The following is a 22878-nucleotide window of genomic DNA, read 5'->3' on the forward strand; positions in this document are numbered from 1 at the left end:
AACTCCTTAATTTCACTTGTTATGTTCATTTCAAATTCCATGAACTCACAAATTCTTACTATCTTAAGAAATTGTGCATGAATGGAGAGATTCCTGATCAAGCATAGAGAAATTTCCTTTCTCTGTGGTTCAAGTGTTCCCCATTGTTTTGTCTACTGGTACCTTAAATATGAGATCCCTTAATCCTGATTGGGAAAAGGTCATGCCCCCTGCCCTGTTTGACACTTGAACTGCCAAACCCTGGAATCAGCTTGGTGTGCTGTTTGACGAAAAATACGGGCCCTTATAATAAGATTTATTCTGTATGAATACATGTATATATATACACGACTTTTATTGGCAGATAATGAGAGTGTAAGAAATTGTCTAACTACTGGCAAATGGTAGTCTGTAGGTGTTTTGCTGTAAGGTGTAAGCCAGGTGTAAGAAATAACATCACTTTTAGGAATAGGCTTGGTCAAATATAGATCCAGTGGGGTACAATTTACACAGACATGGTATTTGCCTGGTATTTTTTAGGTGGGGAAGAGAGGAGCAGTTGTTAATGTGGGGGGATCCCACAAAATGAGTCTTAAGGCCCTTTTTACTTGTTCTTGTTTAGACTGCATTTAGAAGGAGCACACTCAGCCTCTTTTTTTTCAATGTACATGTATCACAGGTAACTCAGTTTTGCATCCCTGCTTAGGTCCTGTTTATTTCCTCAGTGCAAGACTCTTTCGAAGTCCTATTACTCAAAAGTGGTGCTGGTGAAGTGACTTATTTTCATAAGCTTGCATCCCATTTCACCATGGGTCTTTGGTGCAAATCTGAAACCTTGTTTTGGGCCAGCTGCTATTTTCAGTGCTGTGTATCTCATCTGACTGATGTCTTCTCTCCTCTCCCATCTCTTTCCCTGGACACAGATCAACACGGTGCCTCAGGGTGTCATCAACATGTATCAGTGTTCCACGATCTTCAATGCTGACACGCAAACAGGCCAGAAGTTCTCCCTGGGCATCCAAACAACCACTGCCACCACTTTCATCCGCGCTGAGACACGTGAAGAGAAAGACAGGTGGGTCATCCCTCCACCAAAAGAAAAAAAAAAAAAGAAGGAAGAAGGCAAATGACCATGAAGCAAATGAAATAACAAATTCAAAATTCAGTCGAGGCATTAGCCAGCTGTTCTGACCGGAACAAGGGAATGACTCAAGAGGAACGTTCTGTTCATTGCAATTGAATTTGCCATCTTGACTTGCTAGCGTTAAGTCATCAGATTACCATAACAACATTTATACTGTGGAGATAATGCTCATCCCGTTGGATGTGTTTGCTCTAATCAGAAACCGAGAGATTCACGTGATGTGTTTGCCCCCCCCCCCAAAAGACAAAAATAAAAAAGCACACCCTCCCAATGAGAATGCTGCTCAGTTTACAAAGTGTGGTACATGTATATCAAACGCAACTATGGAGACTTCCTGCATGCATGTTTTTGGGAAGTTGTGGTGCCAGTTGACAAGTTTCTTTAGAGGAATGGTAGTCAAAACATCTTTCTGTCATTGAGATCACTCACACCACCCACTGGTCAGCATTTGAACCTTTCATTCGTGGGCACGTGCATGCACCACAAGGTTATTTGTGGTGGGCAAAATGAAAGTGAATTTAGTTACCTGTATACGCCATGATTGCCAATTGGTTTGCCTTGCTGGTAGTAGAGAGCTTGTCAACAAACAAATCCCACGCATTCTTGCTGAGAAAAGGGGTTGGAATTTCATCTCTTTCAGAAAATGAGTATATGGCTTCCGAAAGCTGCCCTTGTCATAGGCAGCAATCATAAACAACATCAGTCAACTGAAATCCAATATGAAACTCTCGCCTTATAACACTCAGTCCTAGCCTGGCCTGTCCAAGTTTGGGGATTCCTCTTTTCATGTTACACATGTGGCGTGTGTCGTGCTGGCTTGACAAGGCTAGGTGCAGTACCATGGTTTGTCATACCAGCTGTAAATCTTGGAGCACTTGAGAGATGGGATGTGTCTGTTGCTTATTGGGAAGGCAGGACCAGTAGTTTAATATTGATGGGGGCTGGCCTGTCCCATTGATTTGTGCATTGTGCGGACAGAGCAAGCTGACACTGACAGCCAGGGGCAGGGGATGGAGTCACATGGGGGTTGATGTCAGGGTTGAGTTGGGGTCAGGGAGGGGTCAGTACTGATGGCAAGGGACGGAGGGGAGAGGGCCTAGGTAAAGCGCTTGATGCTTCCAGTTTGACAGCTTACATCATCAAATGCATGTGGATGCTCAGTCTCAAAAGTTAAACAGTAACCTTTGAGCAAATGAATCAACCAGGAACTGAAAGCCCTCAGTTGTAAATAATGGCTAACTGCGTACATGCAAAATTGGGAGCTGTATAAAAGCTGTGTCTGGGTTTTAAAACTTGCAGGAGCAGGAACTAATATTGCTTGGGACATGCATTGGATGAATTATCTGTAAAATACGTGTACATGTACCAGGTAGGACATGTACATACTTTGAGATAATTCTCCTCATCGGAGGTTAGATATAAATGAAGGCTCTTGGAAAGTACATTTGTTAACAAATCTGCATTTTGCACACTGGCATATCTTATATAGGGATTACTGTGTACGGACATGTAGCTTGCGCGATGCATGTAAGTGTAGAAGCAAGTTCCCTCAAGTGTTTTTACAGTGAGGAGGTGTTCACTGTGGCTCACGTGTAGTGTACGCTGCACTGCTTGAGAAACGTTCAGAATGGTGATGAAGTGCCCGTCACAGGCATCACTGTTAAGATTTGTTTTGATTGTCTGGCCCTACCGTACCATACACCCTTGTACATACATGGTATGTACATGCACATGTACACTAGTTTTTGTATTTTATCGACTGGCATAGCCAGTCGATGAAAACTCCAACTGTATGTAGTGTTTGCTTGGTTAATAAGAAAAATGAGCCCTGTTTGCTCATTCACTGCATGTAAAAACAGGAGTGGGGACGTCAATCAAAGAAAGGAAGAAAGAAAAAGCCGAAAAGGAGAAAAAATAGAAAACCAAACCATAAATGCCAGAAATGCACAGTTCAGGGTTGGAATAAAATAGCAGTTCTACATTTACATACAGGTACACCAGATGGCATTTGCTTTCCATAGAGAAACAGTGAGTCATTAAAAAGAACTGCTTTACCTTGACCTAAAAGAAGCCAAAGACTTCAAGTGGCTAAGAAACATTGAACTTTAAGGGAGGAGGCGAGCAGTTACAGGACAATCCCAAGGGGATCAAACGGTGTGGTGATTGGCAGCAGCTGAGACAGTCTAATCGTGACTTTGCTTGAAATGTTGGCAAAAAAAAGCAGTGTCAATTCAGTCTTCAGCAGCTGCTTTAAATGTCAGCTTTTGTAGCCAGTAATCCTGTTGTGTACATTTGTACAATGGCCGCCATGGTGCCTCTGCTATTACTGGAGACACTGTGAGTGTGTACTGATTTCGTGCCCGGATAAGATCTGTGAAAGTGAAGAACAACATTGACTTTTGGTGATGAGAAATTCCTGGGAAACTCATTGATGAAGGGCCTGTTTGTTTCATGCCGATCTGGTTAGCAATTAGTAATCCCAAAGCCGGTACATTCTATCCATTAGGTGGGTTTTGGTGTCAGTGAACCAGCGTCGGATCACTGATCCCAATCCCGATCCTGATCCTTTTGAAACAAACAGGCGCAGAGACTCTTTAACCAGGTTCCCACAATTGCCTGGTACATGATTAATGAGTCAGGAACACGGAGGCTGGCAAAAGGAATCCTCAAAAAAAAATGGGAAAATGATAACCATACATTTTCCTAGAGATATAAAAAAATTGTCTTGGCTGATACCTACCAGGTCCAGCCTCTTCCATTAACTTCCCCTGCCCTGCAATCATGCTTTACATCCAGGAATCTAACTAAGTGAGTGATCCATCAAATTGCTCTCAGATGGATGCATTGACTCCAGCCTAACCCAACTCAGATCATCAGCTTAACAATCTCCTTGCCTACATTGGAGACAGCTCGTCTGGGAACAGTTATCTGTGGTGAATGCAACATATTCCATAAGGGACGAAATCCCCAAACAGAGCTTTTTAACGAGATGGAAACTCTCAAGCTGTAGATCTACATTGCTTGGGTCATGAATCACATTCACTCTTTGATATCGCTTACAGTGATATTAGTGTGTTGACAGTCGCTGGTTCTTTTGGGGAAATAAGTATGTCTCATCCTGTACAAATGATGTGGTGAGAACTTGGGGTGGGAGTCGTCACCCTTTATATGATACGTGTACGTTCGCAAGCTTTTGGTCTCATGCATTATATAGGGCATTTAATTACTTTAATCCCATTTTTTTCCTGAAATGATTTGTTTGTGAGAACATTGTTTTTGTCTTAAAATACGTTGAGAGAGAAATAAGCATTTTTAAAGAAGTAACTTTGTGTGGTAAACTCACAGTGAAAAACTTAACTCTATGGCCTTGCAGTTTACTGAACAAATCCTTGAAAGTGTACCTCTGTGAGCATTTCTCCGGGGACACCTTAAAACAAAAAGAAAGACTCGTCTGTGCGTATTCATTATTGATGCATACATTATTTTTACCAACAAAAACTCAAGTGAGGATGTCTCTCAAGTCTTTTGTTATTTTCTCTTGTTTTGGGGGGTTTGAGTTCACACACCGTCATCGGTTTATGCATCACAGGGCAAGTGTGAACATGATGCTGGCTGATGCTTCAGTTTATTGTGCAATGTTGAAATGGCAAACGTGCAGTGCATGTTCAGCCAGCTTCACCTCATTAAAAAAAATTTTTTTTCCCCGAAAGGTTTAATGAGGAGACAGATGGAATCTTCCATCGCATTGGTCAAAGCCAAGTGGAGTGAAGCATTTTGTCTGCCACATCAAGGAATTATTACTTCCGGTTGCATGAGAGTGAAGCACTCTTTTATTTGTTCCATATAGTGCCCGAATAAATCCTCAGTAAATCCCTGCCTCATCAGAGCGTCATCAATGAGTTCAACATTATCTTGTGACCCTACACGTACACGTACACGTACACATGTACATGTACATCTACATGTAGGGTAATTGTGGAAAAGAACATCTGTCTCAGTGGCATGGCCATGCCTTGCATTCATACATGTACCAGTACATGTAGGCACTGTTACACGTCTATGACAAACGAATGACCCACCAATCAGATGATGGAGATCTATTCAGACATTTTAATGTGGGAAGTACAAGTACTGTTGGGGCGGCTGACGTGTATAACTGAAGATCATTCCACACGAACACTTATAAATGTATGTACATGTATGTACTGTCATTTGAAGGACAAGGAGACTTCTTGTGAAACTGGAAAATAGAATGTTATAAACACCTGGTTCTACCGGTACTTGTAACACAATGTCCTGGGCAGATTTTTACTGATGCTTATCTGTGGATAGTTCTTGGGAGAAAAGGAAATATAAGGCATCAATTCCAAGTGTCTGACAAATCTAGCACGATAAAGATCATCCATTGACCAGAAAATGATCAATATGGCAAGAGGGATGGCTTGGTCAAGGTTTTGACAAAGTGTTTGTGCCACTGTGCATCAATCAAAGGTGGAGCTAAAACCACTTTTTTGGGGGGGGACCCAGATTTTTTGGGGGGCGGGCAAAAGGTTTTGTGAAGTTTATTATGTACATCTATTATTGCCATTTAGTAAGGGGAATGCAGTGTACCTTTTCTTTTATTGTTAGAAAAGTGATCTCTCGGGAGGACCATGGCTCCTTTTGCCTCCCCCCATCTGCCAATGCTGTAGTATAACTGAGATTTCGGGATAGTGTTCATGTAATCTAACAAACAGTTCTATAGTGAAACTGATAACTGCCAAGGGAAAGCATACTCCATGGAGGTATAGAATGAGTGATTTTTGGACTGGAATAGAGATAATGTACATCTACAGTGTACATGTAACCAGTACATTGGCGCAGTGTAGGTTCACCAGATTGATTATACAATAAGATGATTTTTCATAATCAGGGTGGGGACCCCATGGGTTCTAAATTACATGTGTTAGTAGGCAAGTGAGATTTGCTGGCCGGTTTTTTGTAAAGCCTTGTTTATCACACAGTCTGCCTCCACAATTGGTCACAGTGTTTGAGTACAAAATCATTAACTTTGGAAAAGAAAAAACCCAACAGAAGTGCATGTCAGGAGACTTATCCAAGCGTTGCTTCTGTAAATTACCATGATGAGTGCTTTCCAGCATGTGTACATTGGCACAGGACATTGAGTGCTCCACAACATTAAGAAGTTTAATGGGTAACCAAATTGCCTTTTTTTGGTAACAGTTTGGCTTTTTGGAATAGGACTAAAAGTAGGCAAAAAAGTCATCAACATTGTTCATAAGGTAATTTTGGCCTTCGTTGGCCCATCAGTGACAGTCCATATCCTTGACTTAGTGACTAAATTGGCATTTAAATGCTCCTCCTCTTGATGCAGGGCTGTATTTAGCAGTCAAACGGTTCGCTATGTGAGTTGCAGCTTGCTACGGGCGTGTGGCGTAATACTTGTTAACGTGAGAGCACTTTGTTGACAGTACGTGTAATGGCTTGATGGGTAGCGCCAGCCACTTACTGTTTCAAAATGAAGACCCACCTCTAAACTGCATGTGATCGATTTCCAACAGATAATACCCACAAAAGCACAGCGTGCAAATTTGAACAGTAGTGTTGCTGTTTTATTCCTAACATATGGTGGTTTTTTTTTGGTCATCCAAATCGTAATCTAGAGGTTTGTGGTTGCAGAGATCTTCTCACTCTCATGCACAGACAAGTTAGTTTATTTATTTACAGTTAACAAATTTGAGAAAAGCAGATACTAACAAAACAACTACACCCACTGTCCTCAATACACGCTATAAAAAGGTTTGTTTATTTATTCATTTGTAGATGTCTGTCTGCTTCCCATTTGACAGCACGACCCCGAGATTGTCCACGGGTTGTTTGCTTTTGGAAAGGCTTCTAAGTTAATGTGTTAGTAATGCAAGGCTAACTGTGTGTATCCCAGTCAACCACTCCACTTTGATATGAATGTAAATATTGATAACCTCACCCGGTGTGGGTTTGGTGTGCTGACCTGTCTTTACATGGGGAATTTCAATAGCCTTTGTTGTCTGTCATCTTTTGTTGATGTCACGCTAGCAGTCGGGTATAAAGGCAGTACACAATTTCACCCTTGGAAAAAGAAAATTTGTGTGTTCTCAAGTTCACCCGGATCCCCCAAGAATTTGGGCAGTGGAGGAAAAGTTCTGTTTGCCTCTTTCACGAATTGACTTGGAATCGAAAGCAAGACATTCCCGATTGAAAATATTTCTTTTAGATGTGCGCGTCGGAATAAAGGAGGCACACGCACATGTGTGTGTCTTTGCAGAGGAAATTATCTTGAAAAGTTGAAAGAAAATAGTCTGGAACACTGTGTATCCAACGTTGAGGGTCCGTGTACATGTATAACTCATACATGTACAGTGTGCATGTACGATTACTTGTTACCAGGTTGTGGCAACTTCAATTTGTACACGTGTTGAAATATAGTTTTTTGAAGACCAAAAATGACACAAAGATAAAGTTTTGCCCCCACATCACAACTCACGAACTGTTCCCCCCTAACATGGGGGAAGGCTTACCCGCATCACGTCCACATGCGATTGTGTGTGTTCAGTTATTTGTGTCCCAGGCTGTGTGTTGCCAACTAGTGTCAAAGTGTTTTTGGGTCGGTGCCTCTAGGACTATCAGGGATGCCTGAAAATTGACAGATTGCCTCTTGAATCACAGCTGATTCCTTTGGTCCGCTGTACCCTGCGGGCCCTCTGGAGGTGCTTGTCCGCTTCTTAAAAGAATAAATTGCCTGCTTCTTCAAGAGGAAGGACTGTCACCAACTGGTGTGCCACTTTTCCTTCCTTTCCTTAAAAGCCATTCAGATGTCATTAGGATTAAACTGGTTGGATTAAATTAACATTTTTGAAATAGATGTGTTGATTCTGATCAATTTCATAGATGTGCATTGAATATAACATCACATACATGTACATGCCCATAATGCATAGCCATTTAACTCATGTCAAATGAATTCAGGGCCACAAAAAGGTTTGGGGTCATTGAAGTTCCTCTACTTCAATGTTCAAATTGGCATATACATGTATGTAATTTGTAATTACATTGTGCTTGTTATGCTAAGAGCCATGGATCAGATGAAGCTCATTTTGTTTTCATGATGCCTTAAATTAATAGGAACCACCCAAACACAAACAACCTTAACTACACAACAACACAAGTTGCCCTTTGTTTGACATCGTAGGATTCTGTAGGTTTGGGGCCAATGTTCCATTGCCTTGTGATTGATATCAAGGATGTTATTGCATGGATGTTTTTGCCCTAAAAGGGGGGTGTAGGCCAACCCTTCCCTTTCTAAACATCCCAAAGGATATTGGTTAGTCATTGGTGAAACCGAAGGCAAAGCCAGGATTTCCACTTGTATTCTCCAACCTTGCAACATGGTGCCCATGTTGGAACTTGGACTCATTTAAGTCTAGTTTCTGGATCCCAGTATATATTATTTTTCCACCTGTGCTGCTTCCATTCCATGACTTCCAGCCGACATCAACAACATGCAACCCTTAGTGTTTGCATTTCCATGGATGGACCTCAAGAGGTTGGCTGGTTGGTCAAGGCTGGACTCATTAATGGTGTAACTGCGGATATATGTACAAGGCGGAGGTGCATGTACTATAAACACACATACCATTACCACATGGAAAGATCTCAAGCGTGGAACATCAAAGATCTGAGAGTCAGCGCACATGGTTAAAACAGATGTGATGTTCAGTGTTACGGTACATGTTCATGCACAGTATCTGTGCATGGGTTTATAGAAGTATGAATCTCAACATGTAAGCGTGCGGGGTTTTTTTTTTGGAAATGCAGTAATGGATAAGGACATGAATTTACATGAGCTTTAAATTATGCAGTTGGTGTTTGTTGGTCAGTCTGTTGTCGCCCGCTGACGAGCAAAATAATAGTGTACTGCATGAGTGTAGGATACATAACGGGTGCATGTACACTACATGAACATGTACATTTATGTAATTCCATGTATCATCTGGAGTATCCTCAGCAAGGCTTAGGTACATGGACGGTACATTGTACTCGCAGGCCTACTTGTGTGTGTGTTGGGAGGGTTTGGTCAGATAGATCTGCTTCAGCCTGTCATTTCAGCACTACCACTTGAATCAGGGCACAGTCCAAAGAAACTGCCCTGTATTTGAGTCCAATTACGAAACCTTGCCACTCAGATATGGAGTTCACCTGCTTTGCGACAAATTTGGTGGCTGTCTTGCAGTATAATTAGAAAAGCATGAATGCCATTAAATGACTTGATTGGAAATATTCACCCAGCGAAACTTCATGTATGCTAGCTGGTCTAAATGTTATGCATGTGCTGGAAAACTCCCCTTGGGAGATGTAGACTGAAGATAGTTTTGCAGGCTGATGCTTTGGCGAAATATCGATTGTAGTTGATTTCGGTATTGAGTTTCTTCTGCCATTCACATAATCATCAGAGCCTTGATCGAGAACCCAAGAAGCTAAATTTGGTTGGGATTTGAAAGCTGAAGCCCCATCGAAAGCCATTTTCATGTATACAAGCCAAAATGAGTACCGAAACTCAACTTCACACTTCCTGCTCTCCTATCATGCGCGCTGTACATGCAGGCCTACAGGCACATGTACATGTGCAGTAGCTGCGCAGTGAATGCAGTGTGTTCATCAGTAGGTGTAAAAGTCCTGACTCCTCCCATTTTAAGAGGAGTTTGCACGCACCCTAGGACTTAGGGTTAAGCCTAGCCTCGGAAGTGGAATGGGTGTGACTCAAACCATGGTCCAAAGTACAGGAATCATGTCAATCTCACTATCCCTTCCATTACTCCTAAAGCAGTGGACCTATCGCAATAACATTGCATCAGTGCAGTTTGTGAAATGTTAAATAATGTACAGTATCGTCCAGTTACATGATTTACACAAAATGGACATCCCAGACAAACAAAACTCATTGCACAAAAGTCCCTAGGGTTGTCTAAGGGGCATGATAACTTGCAAATGTCACTGGGTCAGTTCCCTTGTCTCGTGGAATACGACTCTTTCTCACAACCTGTCATTGGCGTATTCTTTGCCAATTTATCTGTGTTGGCCCTGTCTGGCCCTTTTCCCTTTCTCCTTTATAGTTGGTTGGAGACCCTCTCAGAGTACCCCGAAATCAACAAGGAGAATGAGCGACTCAAGCAACGGCAGCAGAAACTTGCTGCACAGCATGCGGCAAGAGAGGTTAGTAGTTGTGACTAAATTCCACAAAATGACCCTTAAAACCGTTGCATTCAATAACTTTGTTATTCTTCTCTGATGCATCACTGAGTGTAGCATCCTGATAAAGTGGATATTATGTGGGTGACAGATGGTGGGTTCCTATTGGTTTGTGCCACAAATAGAATATAGAATAAAACAAGACTTGATTGGCTGCACATGCATATATGCAATCTTGCCTGGAGCGTCACATGCTGAAGAAAAGATGCAGACAGTTTGCTCCAACCGTGACGAACTCAAGTCGCATCCAAATTGGAAAGTGGCACTAACACTCCAGCATGTGTTTGGTACACATTGTATATGCTCATTTCAGTAGCTTTGCACATACAGTAAACTCTCGATAACTCAAAGTTGGTTAACTCGAAACTCCGCTTACCTTGAAGGCATTCTTCATTCCTGCCAAAAGAACAGGCTTATGTACAAAAACACCTCTGTAACTCGAAATGCCCACACCACTACATCCGCTTAAGTTTAAGCCTAGGGGACATGTGGCCTAGCGGTTATGGTTTGTAGCTTCTGATCATAGGGTCAGGGGTTCGAATCCAGCTGGTGGCAGCATGTTGTGATCATGAATAAGTCACTTTACCCCTATGTGCCTCTCACCACCCAGGAGTAAACGGGTACCTGTGAGGGCAGATTTGGTTATGTTAGCCGTGTGCCCCGTGATAGGGCAGCATCAGCTAGTATGCTCCTGAGGGAGCTGAGATGGTTTCAGGAATGTTCAGTTGTTATGAGCCCAACGTGCAGGGAATAATGATGGGCCTTGAGCACCTAGCAGGGTGGATACGTGTGCAATATAAATCTTAATTATCATTATTATAGTTATTATATTTTCCAAAATAGGTCACTTGGGAGACATTTTGTGGTAAATTTTTTGTCATTAGGGAGACATTTCAATGTCTCCCTAATGCTCCAACTGCCAAAAGGAGGAAACTTTTTATTGTCCACATGTAGAGAGATGATAGATTAGGGTCTTTAAGGAAAACATGCAAAGTTTGGTTAAGATCGGATCAGGGAATATTGAATTATGGGAAGGTAAAGTTTGAAAAATTTTGTGCACGTTCCTATGGGAATGTCTCCCAAGTGACCAATTTCGGTAATTTACCGAAAATGGGTCACTTGGGAGACAAAGAAAAAGCAAGGGAATAAAAAAAAGACAAAACAAAAATACACAGATATTAAAAAAAAAGTTTTGTTATGCTTAAACATGCCCTTAAGCTATTAAAAAGGAATGATTTTGTGGCCAAACAGGAAAACCCCGAACCTGGCCGGTCCCGACTAAGCAAGTAAGCAAGCAAGCACAGGGTTGTGCGCTTCACACCGGGGTGTTACACTTTTTTGTGACAATTCTTCCATTTGACACACTGTGTGTCAAACGGAAGAATTGTTACAAAAAAGTACACAGTTTTGATGGTTTATGTTTAGGGCTGTGCCGAATATCCAAGTACCTGAATATTTGATCCATTATCGAATATATGAGAATATAATTTTTCGAATTAGAATAATCAAATGCAAAATTCATGAAAAGGAAGTGAAAATTTTCTTTTGTTTTAAATGAGAAAAATTGCTCTATGGAGGTTTGTATCGAAGCAGATTCAAATGAAAAGCGATAGAAATCCTACAATTCAAGAAGTACCGGTAAATTATTCATTAAACTATTTAAAAGGAATAGAGATTTTCAACAGGGCTAGAAATATTGTTCATCTCCTAATTAAAATCTTGCTAAATCATGACTGGAGATACTCCTGGCTTTGAGAAGATATTATGATGTACAATTGTGTGCATTAATGCAACTGATTTTGTATATGTTTTTTTCATCAATAATCTGCAGGTTGGTATGACCGAATATTCGGATAATCGATCAAAGTGAAGGTCTAATATTCAAAAAGCGAATTATTAGAATTGACCCAGACCTATTTATGTTTTATTTATCAGTAGAATTGAAAATTTTACACTATAAAAACTTCCGATCTCAGCAAACTAATGATTTTTAGAAGAAATTTATTCTTGGATATAAGGAAATAACCATTTATAATGTCTCCAATAGCCACCGCAGGGGCAAGTAAGGTTACTTGTGCACTGTATGTGGAACTTTCATTAGCTTGAAATCCGGATAACTCAAATTTTTTATCCATTCCCCTGAGGTTCGAGCTATTTAGAGTTTACTTTATAAAGCTTGGTCATATGCTGAAGGAGAGAGAGACATTTGGCAGTATACTTTAAATGGTATTTGTACATCCATGAGAGACCATAAAAGTGGTGCACCGTCATCACACTGTGAATGGGCGTGTATTTCACATGTTGCCAATCTGCTTTTTTCTTTTAAATTCTGTATCTGTGAGTACAGTGTGCAAGCTTCTTCCGAAAGCTTTGACCTCAAAAGTGGCCGTGGTAACTTACATTGCTAGGTTGGGTAACATTTGAGAAGTGCACCCTCTTTAATTAATGGCTTCCCTGCAGAAGTCTATTGGTGCCAGGCAGAATGAGGGATGAGTTTTACACCCCAGATTAACTCCGAAGTCTCCTTGATTACTCAACCTAAAAAATCGGACTTATTCTACTACGGGCCATTCCCGTCAGTATTTCTGGGTTGGCAATGTAACTTGATGAAATTGCAGTTTCTTCATGATTATTAAACTTGCAAATGGTATGGACAGAATGCACTCAAATTACTGGTCTAAACAAGCCCTGTTCCGTGCAATTGTACACAATTACCCCCCCAATTGTTTTCTACATTGTGTAAATTGATCCAGTTAATGGATACTGCAGTTTGAATCTTTCATAAGTAAATTTAATGTTTTTTATGATTTGGTACGTGTAACTTGAGTATGCAGTCTTGTCTGCCGAAGGCTCGTTGTAGCGCCCTCTTGCATTGTGCACAAGGCATATAGTATCGCGTTGAAACATTGCGATTGGAGGCCAATCGAAGCAATCCCACATACACAAGGCAGCCCTGCACCTGTGCCTCAGGGCACCCTTTTTATATTCTGTGGTTCTCATATCATTTTTCAATTGAAGGAGGGTCCGTTGGTGGGAAAAAAAAAACATTCCTCAAAAAAAAGAATCCATGCTGCTGCCATATACGTAGATGACTGAATAAACCAGGCAAAGTGGGCTATTTATACATGTGACTTGTTTTTATATTGAGTGCCATGAGTGTCTTTGTTTCTAGCGGGAGTACAGAGAAATATTTTTATTAGTACACAACACAATGCACAATACATGTACATGTACCTGGTGTCAAGCATCAGCCACACATAACCCGTCAGCTGTGATCAGACCAATTGCAGGTTGATGTCAGCCATCCTTTGAATGGGCCGCTGGCAGGGAAGGATTCATTTTCGCTATGGTCAAATTTACTCTCCAGGCAGATGAGGCCAATTTGATAAGTGATCATTTATCATCTACTGGTCAGATTTGGCTGGTACTCTGGACATATTTTTGCATAGGTTACCATAAGTCAACCAGTGGATAACAAATGGTCACATAGAGAACTTGGCCTGTGAGGACTTTGGTGCATCTTCACTCTTCGTCTTACTCTCATGATTTTTATAAAAAAAAATTAAAATCCCTTGTGTCCATCAGGTGAAGGATGTAATAGAAAAAAAAATCATCAGTTCTCAAAATATGCTTAACAACTTGACGGAAATGATAACAGTGTTTGTTGCATTGATCAGATAAGAGATTCCATTTACTCCTCTGCAAGCGCTATGAAGTGTGCATCAAAATTAATTTCGGAGAAAAACAGCTGGGAATTTTTTGGTTCATGCACAGAGGGCATCTAGAGTCCTCATAGAATGTTCAACATGACAGGTTGTGTCATGGAAGGCTGGGCTCCTTGACCTTTTCCTGGAGCCACATGATTGAAAAACGTGCCAAGGATCCTTGCGCCGCACTTTATGAACCCGCGGCAAATTAAAAGCAACATTCATCAAAGTGGTCTCAGCATGAGGAGACAGTTACTTCAGGAGTTTGCGTTGTGCACTGGATTGATATGTTATCTAAAAATAAAGAACTACTGTCCAGATTACTTGTAAAGTTGGCAGTTGCAACGTGAGAACTGACCTTTTGACACTTATATCATTTTATTGGCTGAGGATGAAAAGTGCACTCAAGTTTGGTGCCACTCCGGGAAAGCTTTGTATGTACATGTACCTGTAGTCTGAATTTGACAGATGGTGCTTGAATTTCTCTCTCTTTTTTTTTTTTAAATGAAGTGAGTGAAATTCTTCACATGAGTTTAGAGCTTTTAATGACACCCATTTCTCTACAGAAGTTAGAATCCCTGACATTATTGGTTGTTTGCATAGAAAAACCGTGTCAGGGTGGTTTGGAGTGTACATTTGTAATTGAAATATTCTGGATTTATTTGGACAAATTGACCTTAAGCTGATATTGGAAAAAGCAGAATTGACAGAAATTCCCGGTGCTGCTTCTTTTTCATTTTCAAAATTGATGATCACATACATGTAAGCAGTGCAAATCATTCAAGTCTGAGAAATATGTGTGAGCAATTTATCACTGATTTTTTTTTGTTTTCATTCGTGGTCATCCGCATCTTGCTGTGAAATAAGAAATGAGTGCAATCAAATCTTGAAAAAAAGAGAGGCAGGATTCTGCCAGATTGCTTTGCTGGAGTATTGTGCCTGCTGCTATCCCATCCATCATCATCAGGCACTCTGCATGCAGGAAACCTGAAGAATGTCAAATGCTGCCTGATTACTTGCAGTATTACATATCCAGCTGTGCTGATTGCTGATATCACAGGGGTGTGATGTTATCTGCAGGGATGGGAGTCTTCCTGCAATAGGCTGATCTCAGCCTTCCCCCCCCCTCGTTTTTCTTTGTGCCTAAACTTTCAGGCAAAAAAGTCTAATCCCACGTAAAGCTTTCTGTCTGTATCAGGCGTGGATAGGATGCCTCAAGTAGAAAGATTAAAACCTGTTAATTTAATAACAAACAAACGAACAAGAAATAAAATTATGACATGGACCCCAAACAAAAGAGCAGTTAGCATTGTTAATTAATTACAGGTACTTAAAAAGCATCACGTGCTTTCTCCTGCTTTGTGCTAAAAACTAATTTTCCAGCCATTTTATGGTGTTGATGTGGTTTAAATTGAAAGAATTAGAAGATGTTCATATTGAAAGTAGGACCGTGCCGAATATCAGAATATTCAATTGATTATCGAATATTCGAATGGTGTTTTTTGAACTTGAATATTCAAATACAAAATTCATGAAAAAGAAGGGAGAACTGTCTGTAGTTTTAAATGAGAAAAATCGCACTATGGAGGCTTGTTTCAAGCAGATTCAATTGAAAAGCGACAGAATAATATACAGATAACTTCAACGATTCAAAAAGTAAATTATTCATTAAAAACTTTAAAAGGAATGGAAATTTTCAACTGGGCAAGAAGTCTTGTTTGTCTGTTAATTAAATCTTACTAAATTGCAGTGGGAGATACATGTAGAAGTGAGAAGCCTGCCGATGGCTGGTAAAACTACATGAATGACCGACTCTCTTTGCAAAAGTAAAAGAAATTAACCAAGTGTGGAAACATCTTTCACAGCAATCGAAACTCTTGAGTAATATTCGCTTTACTATCAAATAAAAGTAAGTGGGCAATCATACATTTTGAAATAAAATCTTACATTAACTAAGGGTGCTATTTCTGTCATCTGCTGTTTTGGCGATCTGTGCAGTTGATAATGTGAGAGCGGTCTGTATTCTCCGATGCCAGTGCTTGTCACCGCTCCAAACAGAAACTAGTTCCCTGAAAAGCAAAACACACAGGGCTGCATTTGCAATCTTTTTGTGTTGGGGATATATTTCTGTCAACTCCTTCCAACAATTAATTTGGTCAGGAAAAATGCAAGGGGAAGAAAGTAACCCTGACCAGTTTGTATGCGGTTGACCTCTCAGATCTTAGTGAGAAGAAAAAGTGGAATACCGATGATGCCAAATGAATATCTTGAAAATAATTTCTTGAAAGTGCCATCCCCCTGATTGGATGCAGGGAAGATCAAAGGACAGGCCTCCATGTGGGGAAGCAATCTGGCTTAGTGGCAGACTTGGCGTAAATATTCACAATTCATTTTTGGCTGAGCTCCTTGTCACGCAGGATCATTATTTAATCTGGTTGGAGTCACTTCCGAGGCACAGGAGACTTTCAGTTTGGCAGATCAGGAGATACCTTAAAGGAGCATCTTAGAATTCTGGTCCAGTTTTAAGGGAAAAGAAGAGTTGAGGAAGGCCACACAAAGCAGTCTTAAAATGTCGGTTGCCTTATTGCATATTGTCCAAGTACATGTATATGCTTTCAGGAAGTGACCTTTTAGGTGTTTCTCATTTTCATTGAGGGTCTGAAAGTTTTACCATGCGTGGTTTCAAGTTTACTAGAAGGCAAAAAACACTGTTGTTTACCTTGATAATCTTGACACTACTGCAGAGCTTTTCATTCTGTTCAAGGAGATTTGAGTTGTGAAAGTTCACCTTGTAATATTTTAATGAACCATAATGTATTGTAATACTCCCTGCTCTCTTTTTTTTTTATTCGTAGGAAAAATATGCAAAGCTCAATGCCAAACCTGATACCCCACCCACCGGTAGCCCCAAGACAGAGACACCTCCCAAGAGCACCATCGACCAGTCCTGGCCCAAGGCCTCTGAGGAGTCTGTCTTGAAGGAGCTGGACCAGTCCAAGTGCAACGATCCCCTGAAGCGATCACAGAGCTCTGTTGAAAGCAGGCCTCGATACTCCGACCCCACCAACTCGTCTTCCTTGTACTCTCGGACCATTTCAGTGCAGGCGCCCTCGGCACTGGACCAGCCGGACCACTCGTCCCAGTTGCTGACGTCAAAGAGAAAGAATGAGATCCCATCTAGCCTGTCTGCCAAGTCCATCCGATCGGACGAGGATGTCCGATCGGCCTCGCAGGCTAGGACACCCCAGGACACGGAGACCCCAGCCGACTTGCAGGGAACCAGGATGTCCTCACGGTTGCGGTCACGCATCCGCGCCTCAGACACAGGCATCTCAGAGCTGTCCAAGATGGGTGCGGCCCAGGCCCTGGGGATACAGAGAAGCCGCAGTGACGTCGTGATCAACCGGTCAGCCTATACACCTCTCCACCAGAACAACAACAATGTCAACTCGGATATGCCTGGGCTGGGGAGCCGCGGGGACCCGCAGCGGCGGAGCTGGCGGCTACGTAGCACCCAGGAACAACCGTTGACTGAACTCCCCTCCCCGCAGGAGAAGTCGCCACGGGAAGTACTCTCTCCAGCCTCTTCCTCACAGTCCGAGGACAGCAGGACATTTGGCAGAGAGCGGTCAAGCACTAACGAGTCTCAGTCCTCAGTGGTCAGTACTGGGAGCCAGTCTAGTGATGATTTTGAGAGACTGGACCACCCCAAAGTGTCAGGATTACGTGTGAACAAGGTGAACGCTCAAACACTAGAGGAGTTTTAAATCATAATAATTTCTAAACATCGTTTGCATTCCTTTTCTTTCTGTCCAATTTCTCTTGTTTCCAAAGTTACATTTTCTGCTTGGTAAAAATGTGATCGAAAAAGGCTTGTCCCATTTTCTCAATTCCTTAAGCTGATTATAAAGCACTGTACTGCCAGTCAGCTGTCATATTCAGGAAACAAATGCAAGGTGGTAGCATGCCATGAGGGTGGTGAGGGAAGGGGACACCTCCCCCGGGGAAAAATTTTTTAAAAAGGTAAAAAATAAAGGAAAAGGGAAAGAAAGGGGACGAAACTGACCAATTTGCTTGAAACTGTCTCGGAATTAACACCCATCCACCCTTAATTGTTTGTGAGTTCACTGCTGATGAGTACTTGGCTCTCCTCTTCCATATTCCTCCTTCCAATAAACTCCTGGTGATGCCCATATGCTATGCAGACACATGGATAGTATCTTTGCATCACATGCTCTTTCGACTAACTTGTAGAAACGCGTGTGCACCTTGAATGAAAGACTGACATGCCTGCAAGTAAGGTGCATCTTTAAGTGTGATTGCAAAATTACATGTAAATACATGTACCCACTCCAAGTAGTTATGTACCGTTCATGTCCTTGTTTAAGGATTATCTAAAGACTAGTCCAGAAGAAATTGACCTAATTTTGCCACTGACCAATTATGCAGGCAATGCTAGATGGGGATTCACCATCGCCCAGCAAGAGGACAATAGATCGGAGGAAACAAGCCAACAGCAGACGCAGCCGACACACTGTGACCATAGACAGCAGCATGCACGTCATGCCATCCAGCGATGAAAGCGAAACAAACAAGGTAAGAGACGGGCGGAGTTGGCTGGTATTGTCCAACTGACATTTGGATGAATGTACATTGTAATTCTGAAGTGTGATATTAGGACAAGACCTTGAATGTTGTGGGATGAAGGCAGCTGACTAGAGGGTGTCACTCAGCAAGTTTTTTTTTTGTTTTAGCCTTACTAGAATTTTTTGTTTATATTTCATCGGCCATGCTAACAGTGACAAGTTTACTTGATACTTCCATTTGTATTAAGAAAACTGTGTTTAGAATTTGTGCTGGGTCAAAAAAATGGAGCCTTCTCAATTCATGAAATTTGAACTAAGATTTAGCCGTTTCGGTTTTCCAATAAACCTTGGCCTATCTACCATAAATGGCTGTACTTATGATGGATGGACAAGCATAAAGGAAAAGGTCCTTTTGGATAGTGTTCTAATTAAAGCAAGATGGCTTATATTGCTGGGCAGTCGAGCTGGGAACAAGACTGCAGGCTGGATGCACTTTACTGGTTTTTATAGTGTCATATAATTATCCCCTAGTGACACGCAGAAAAACTGCATAATTGTCACAGTGAATACCATACCGGGGAAAACATTTACCAATTCTGAGAGAAAAATGCACCTGTAACTTCTGTTGAATGCATACGTGTACATGTACCTGAAAAGTAGGTACACGATAGCATTATAACACTTCTGCACAAATATTCTGCAGGCAGTTTGGCACAGGTGGCTTGGCAAGATACAAAATAAACCAGCATTTGCTCTGCCGTTGCATTTCCGTTACCTGGTCTATACACGTACATTTGCCTGTTGTCAGTCATAGGCTAATATCATTTTTCTTTAATTTTATTTTGAAAAATTTCCTTTTTAAGCAGCTGGGCTTTACAGAGGTACATGTAGTACTTCAAGCACTTGAAGATTGACAGTCATTGTGCTTTTAACCAATTAAAAAAAAAAAGAAGCATTCTCTGAAAATGGAACAGGCCAGGTCAAATAACCCCCAAATGAATGTGTGTGCATGTAGCATGACTGCTGTACACTGTATGCATTTGCATATCAGATGTTACGCTGTCAGGTACTTTATTGCGTCATTCACTATCTGTTCTCTGTCAATGCCCTGTTTATGTTGAAAATGGGAGCTTGTGTCATCCATCTTGTTGAATGCCATGAAATTTCTAGTGATATTGTCATGAATTATGAAATGGGTGGTTTTGCCTGCTTGGGGAATGTGTGTGTATTCGACTACACGCATGAATAATTTTGTCCAAGTGCATCATATGCATTAGCCCACACCAAACGAGGCTCACTAAAGAAGGGCAGAATATATCTCTGATGCAGTTGCCATGTCAATAACTCATCAACCAGAGCTTAAACCTGTTTGGAAGCTGTCACAAGAGGGCGTTGTTTACCAACTCTGTGATCAGGCTTGACCACAGGGTGAATGCACGGTATGCAGGTCATTCACAGTGATGAGTTGTGTAGTGGGAACATGGTATTGAAAGATGGAGGAATGAATCAGTGTGACTGGGGGCTGTGTGAAATAACAAGTGTCAGATTGAATTGCATATACTTGTAGATGTGAAGGGTACAAGTGAAAGCATATGCACTCTGAAGCATATTTGCAACACAGTGAAGTAATGTCTTGTTGGTGCTTCAGTGCCAGATAAAATGGGGTCCTAGATGTCCATGGTTTAAGAATCTTCAGGTACTCTGTATGTCCGTGGGGTGTTTCAACCATTTCATGTCAAATACGACAAGTCAGTGCCAGCCCAGATCATAAGATTCAAGTTCATCCGTTCTATAGTGACCGTCCCAGCGTGGACCACATGGTGCTTTGTTTTTCAGTAATTTTAGTTTTCAGCCATTTCCACAAACTGATCATGTTAATCCTCGGAAAAAGTGCCATCCCTCTGATCCGAAAATTTGTGATTTGAAGGTTGTTTTCAAAGTCTGGGATTTCTTCCGTTGTACATGTACCGGTAAGTTGTACATGTAGTTCTCTCCATTTTGCATGTAGATTTGCAAGTTGAACTCAGAAGGTTGACCAGAAACCTAAAAAGACAGATTTTTTTTCTCCTCATAATTTTCTTTAATCAGTTTCAAAGAATTGGAATTAAACTTTTTTTCAGTAGAATTTGACAAAAAGTGAAATTTTTTCACACTTCATATTAAACTGCAGTGGCTAGCAGGTAAATGGGTGTGTGTGTATCATATTTGTCCAGCACACGTGCCATTTCAATTAAAAAACCCTGACTTTGTGCTGATTGATTTTTGCCCAACTTTTTTGTTTGATTTTTTGTGGTTTGCGGATTTATTAAATTCTATTTTCCTAGCCGATTGTCACTTTTTTAATCTCTGACTTGGTAACGGACAAATAATTTATTAGGCATGCTCCATTTTCACGGAATATCATTAATAATGTGAAAATGCACCTGTTGTTGGGAGTGAAATGTGAATGGCAGAGACCACTCTACTGGTACATGTACAGTGTATGCCAGACTATTAAACCTCGGAATATTTTGTTTAATAATAAATTATGATAATACCTGAAGCATGGATATCTGTATGTACATGTAGACACTGAAGTGAAGAACTACATTTAATATATGGACATACATGTACAGTGAACGTCCTTGCATGAAATGACATTCATTTTTTACTCACTTGAACGTTTGTTGAAATGTCAGGTGGCCCATGACAAGTGTATTGGTGCATGTAACTACAGTACATGTAATATCCAAGCTTGGGTAAATGCCAGTGGCTTGGAGTCACAGCGGAGTCCTTGGTAGTGGCTGGCCAGCCAGCCAAAGCCAGTTCTCATAGCATTGTGTGTAATATAAGCCACAGCCAAGTGAGTCAGAGGTGGCCTTAAAATCAAGCCACTCCTTCAACTCCAGCAGAATCTCGTCGTAAGTCCATTCATCACTACTCAGATTTGCTGGAAGGGAACATTAGAAACAGTTACTAATGTTGCCGAACTGTCCACTCTTGCTTCAGCAGCAAAATGTCACCTGTTTTCGTAGACAGTATGTGAAAAACCACACCATTGTTGTGTAGTGGATGTGGTTTTGGGAGACTGTTTACGTTGGAGGCTTTTGCAGTGTAAACCTTGTTTAAGTGATCAGTTGAAGGCAAATCAAACTGCATTTCCAACTTCTGTCTGTGAAGCCCTTCAAGTCACATATATGTGCGATTATGGAAAGATGTAATAGTGGTAGAAGCATGTTTCTGCTTTCCCTGTTGGAAGAAACATTGACATAATATCTCATTAAGTTAATTCCCTCGAGATTCGACTACGTATTTCACCATCCTCCAAACTCCAATGCAGAGAATGGTGCATACATGTATGTCTTAAGAAATCGAATAAATTTATCATTCAGTTTGTGTTAAAATGTTACGTTTAGCCCTGCATGTGCACAAACTTGTATGTGGATCTCCTCACTTCCAGTTCCTGTCAGATTGCAGTGCAGCTGCTATATTTTAAGCAACTGTTGTAATCATCTGTTTGTTCAGCCATTAGGTTGAACAAACATATGACCCTCCAAAAAACAACGACAAAAATCTGCTGCATGCAAGTTTCAGTCTGGACTTTTTTCAATCGTGCTACGGAAGCTATGAAACAGTTGCCATTAAAAGTGGTAAAAAGTTGCCCCAATTAATGTAAAAAAATATTTACGGTCAATAATTCTTTCAAAAGAATGGAAATCCAGGTCGTACGCCCCACCATAAACAACACTAGTCGTGGGAAACCAGTAGCTGACCGTGAAGGAAACTTGTAAAATCAACAGAAGTTTCTTTTTGAAATTAGTGAATGTAAGGAAACAAATACAAGCATTGTTTAGTGTAAAACGGCTGTTGAGAGGTGTCTTGAAGGACAAGAGGATTTTAAAAAAGTGTAAATTTTTTGTTAATTTCTTAATGTCAATAAAAATTCCAGCATTGTTCTGTAAAAAACAGAATTGGGTGGGTAACCGGAAGTATTATTATTATTAATAATACTTTTTTATGGCCTTATTACCAAACTGTAACATTCAACGTCCAGCAAAGGATCAGATAACAACCCCCCTCCAAATCACAGCTTTAAAAAGTTAATCAAGATTACCTCCTGGAGATTTGTTGTCGTAGAATTGCTGTATCAGAGACATTGATTCAAGAGAAATGAAGAATTTGAAATACTCCCTCATTC

At 41.0% G+C, this 22878-nt stretch overlaps 1 protein-coding gene across 3 annotated transcripts in view; it reads left to right on the forward strand.

Moving 5' to 3' along the window:
* The first annotated feature begins 670 nt into the window (after positions 1 to 670).
* Positions 671 to 22878, forward strand: part of LOC110981830 (uncharacterized) — a 56208-nt gene continuing 34000 nt past the window's right edge. The window contains exons 1-4 of one of the 3 annotated variants that reach the window (XM_022239783.2): positions 671 to 1054; positions 10273 to 10372; positions 16971 to 17852; positions 18565 to 18711. In XM_022239783.2, coding sequence (XP_022095475.2) covers positions 864 to 1054; positions 10273 to 10372; positions 16971 to 17852; positions 18565 to 18711 — 1320 coding nt within the window. In that variant the 5' untranslated portion in view covers positions 671 to 863. The remainder of the gene's footprint in view (positions 1055 to 10272; positions 10373 to 16970; positions 17853 to 18564; positions 18712 to 22878) is intronic. The other 2 variants (XM_022239787.2, XM_022239784.2) reach the window with 2 other exon arrangements.

This window comes from Acanthaster planci, linkage group LG07 (assembly GCF_054643075.1).
Source record: "Acanthaster planci isolate LZ-2023a linkage group LG07, COTS_SCS, whole genome shotgun sequence".
Taxonomy (NCBI): Eukaryota; Metazoa; Echinodermata; class Asteroidea; order Valvatida; family Acanthasteridae; genus Acanthaster; species Acanthaster planci.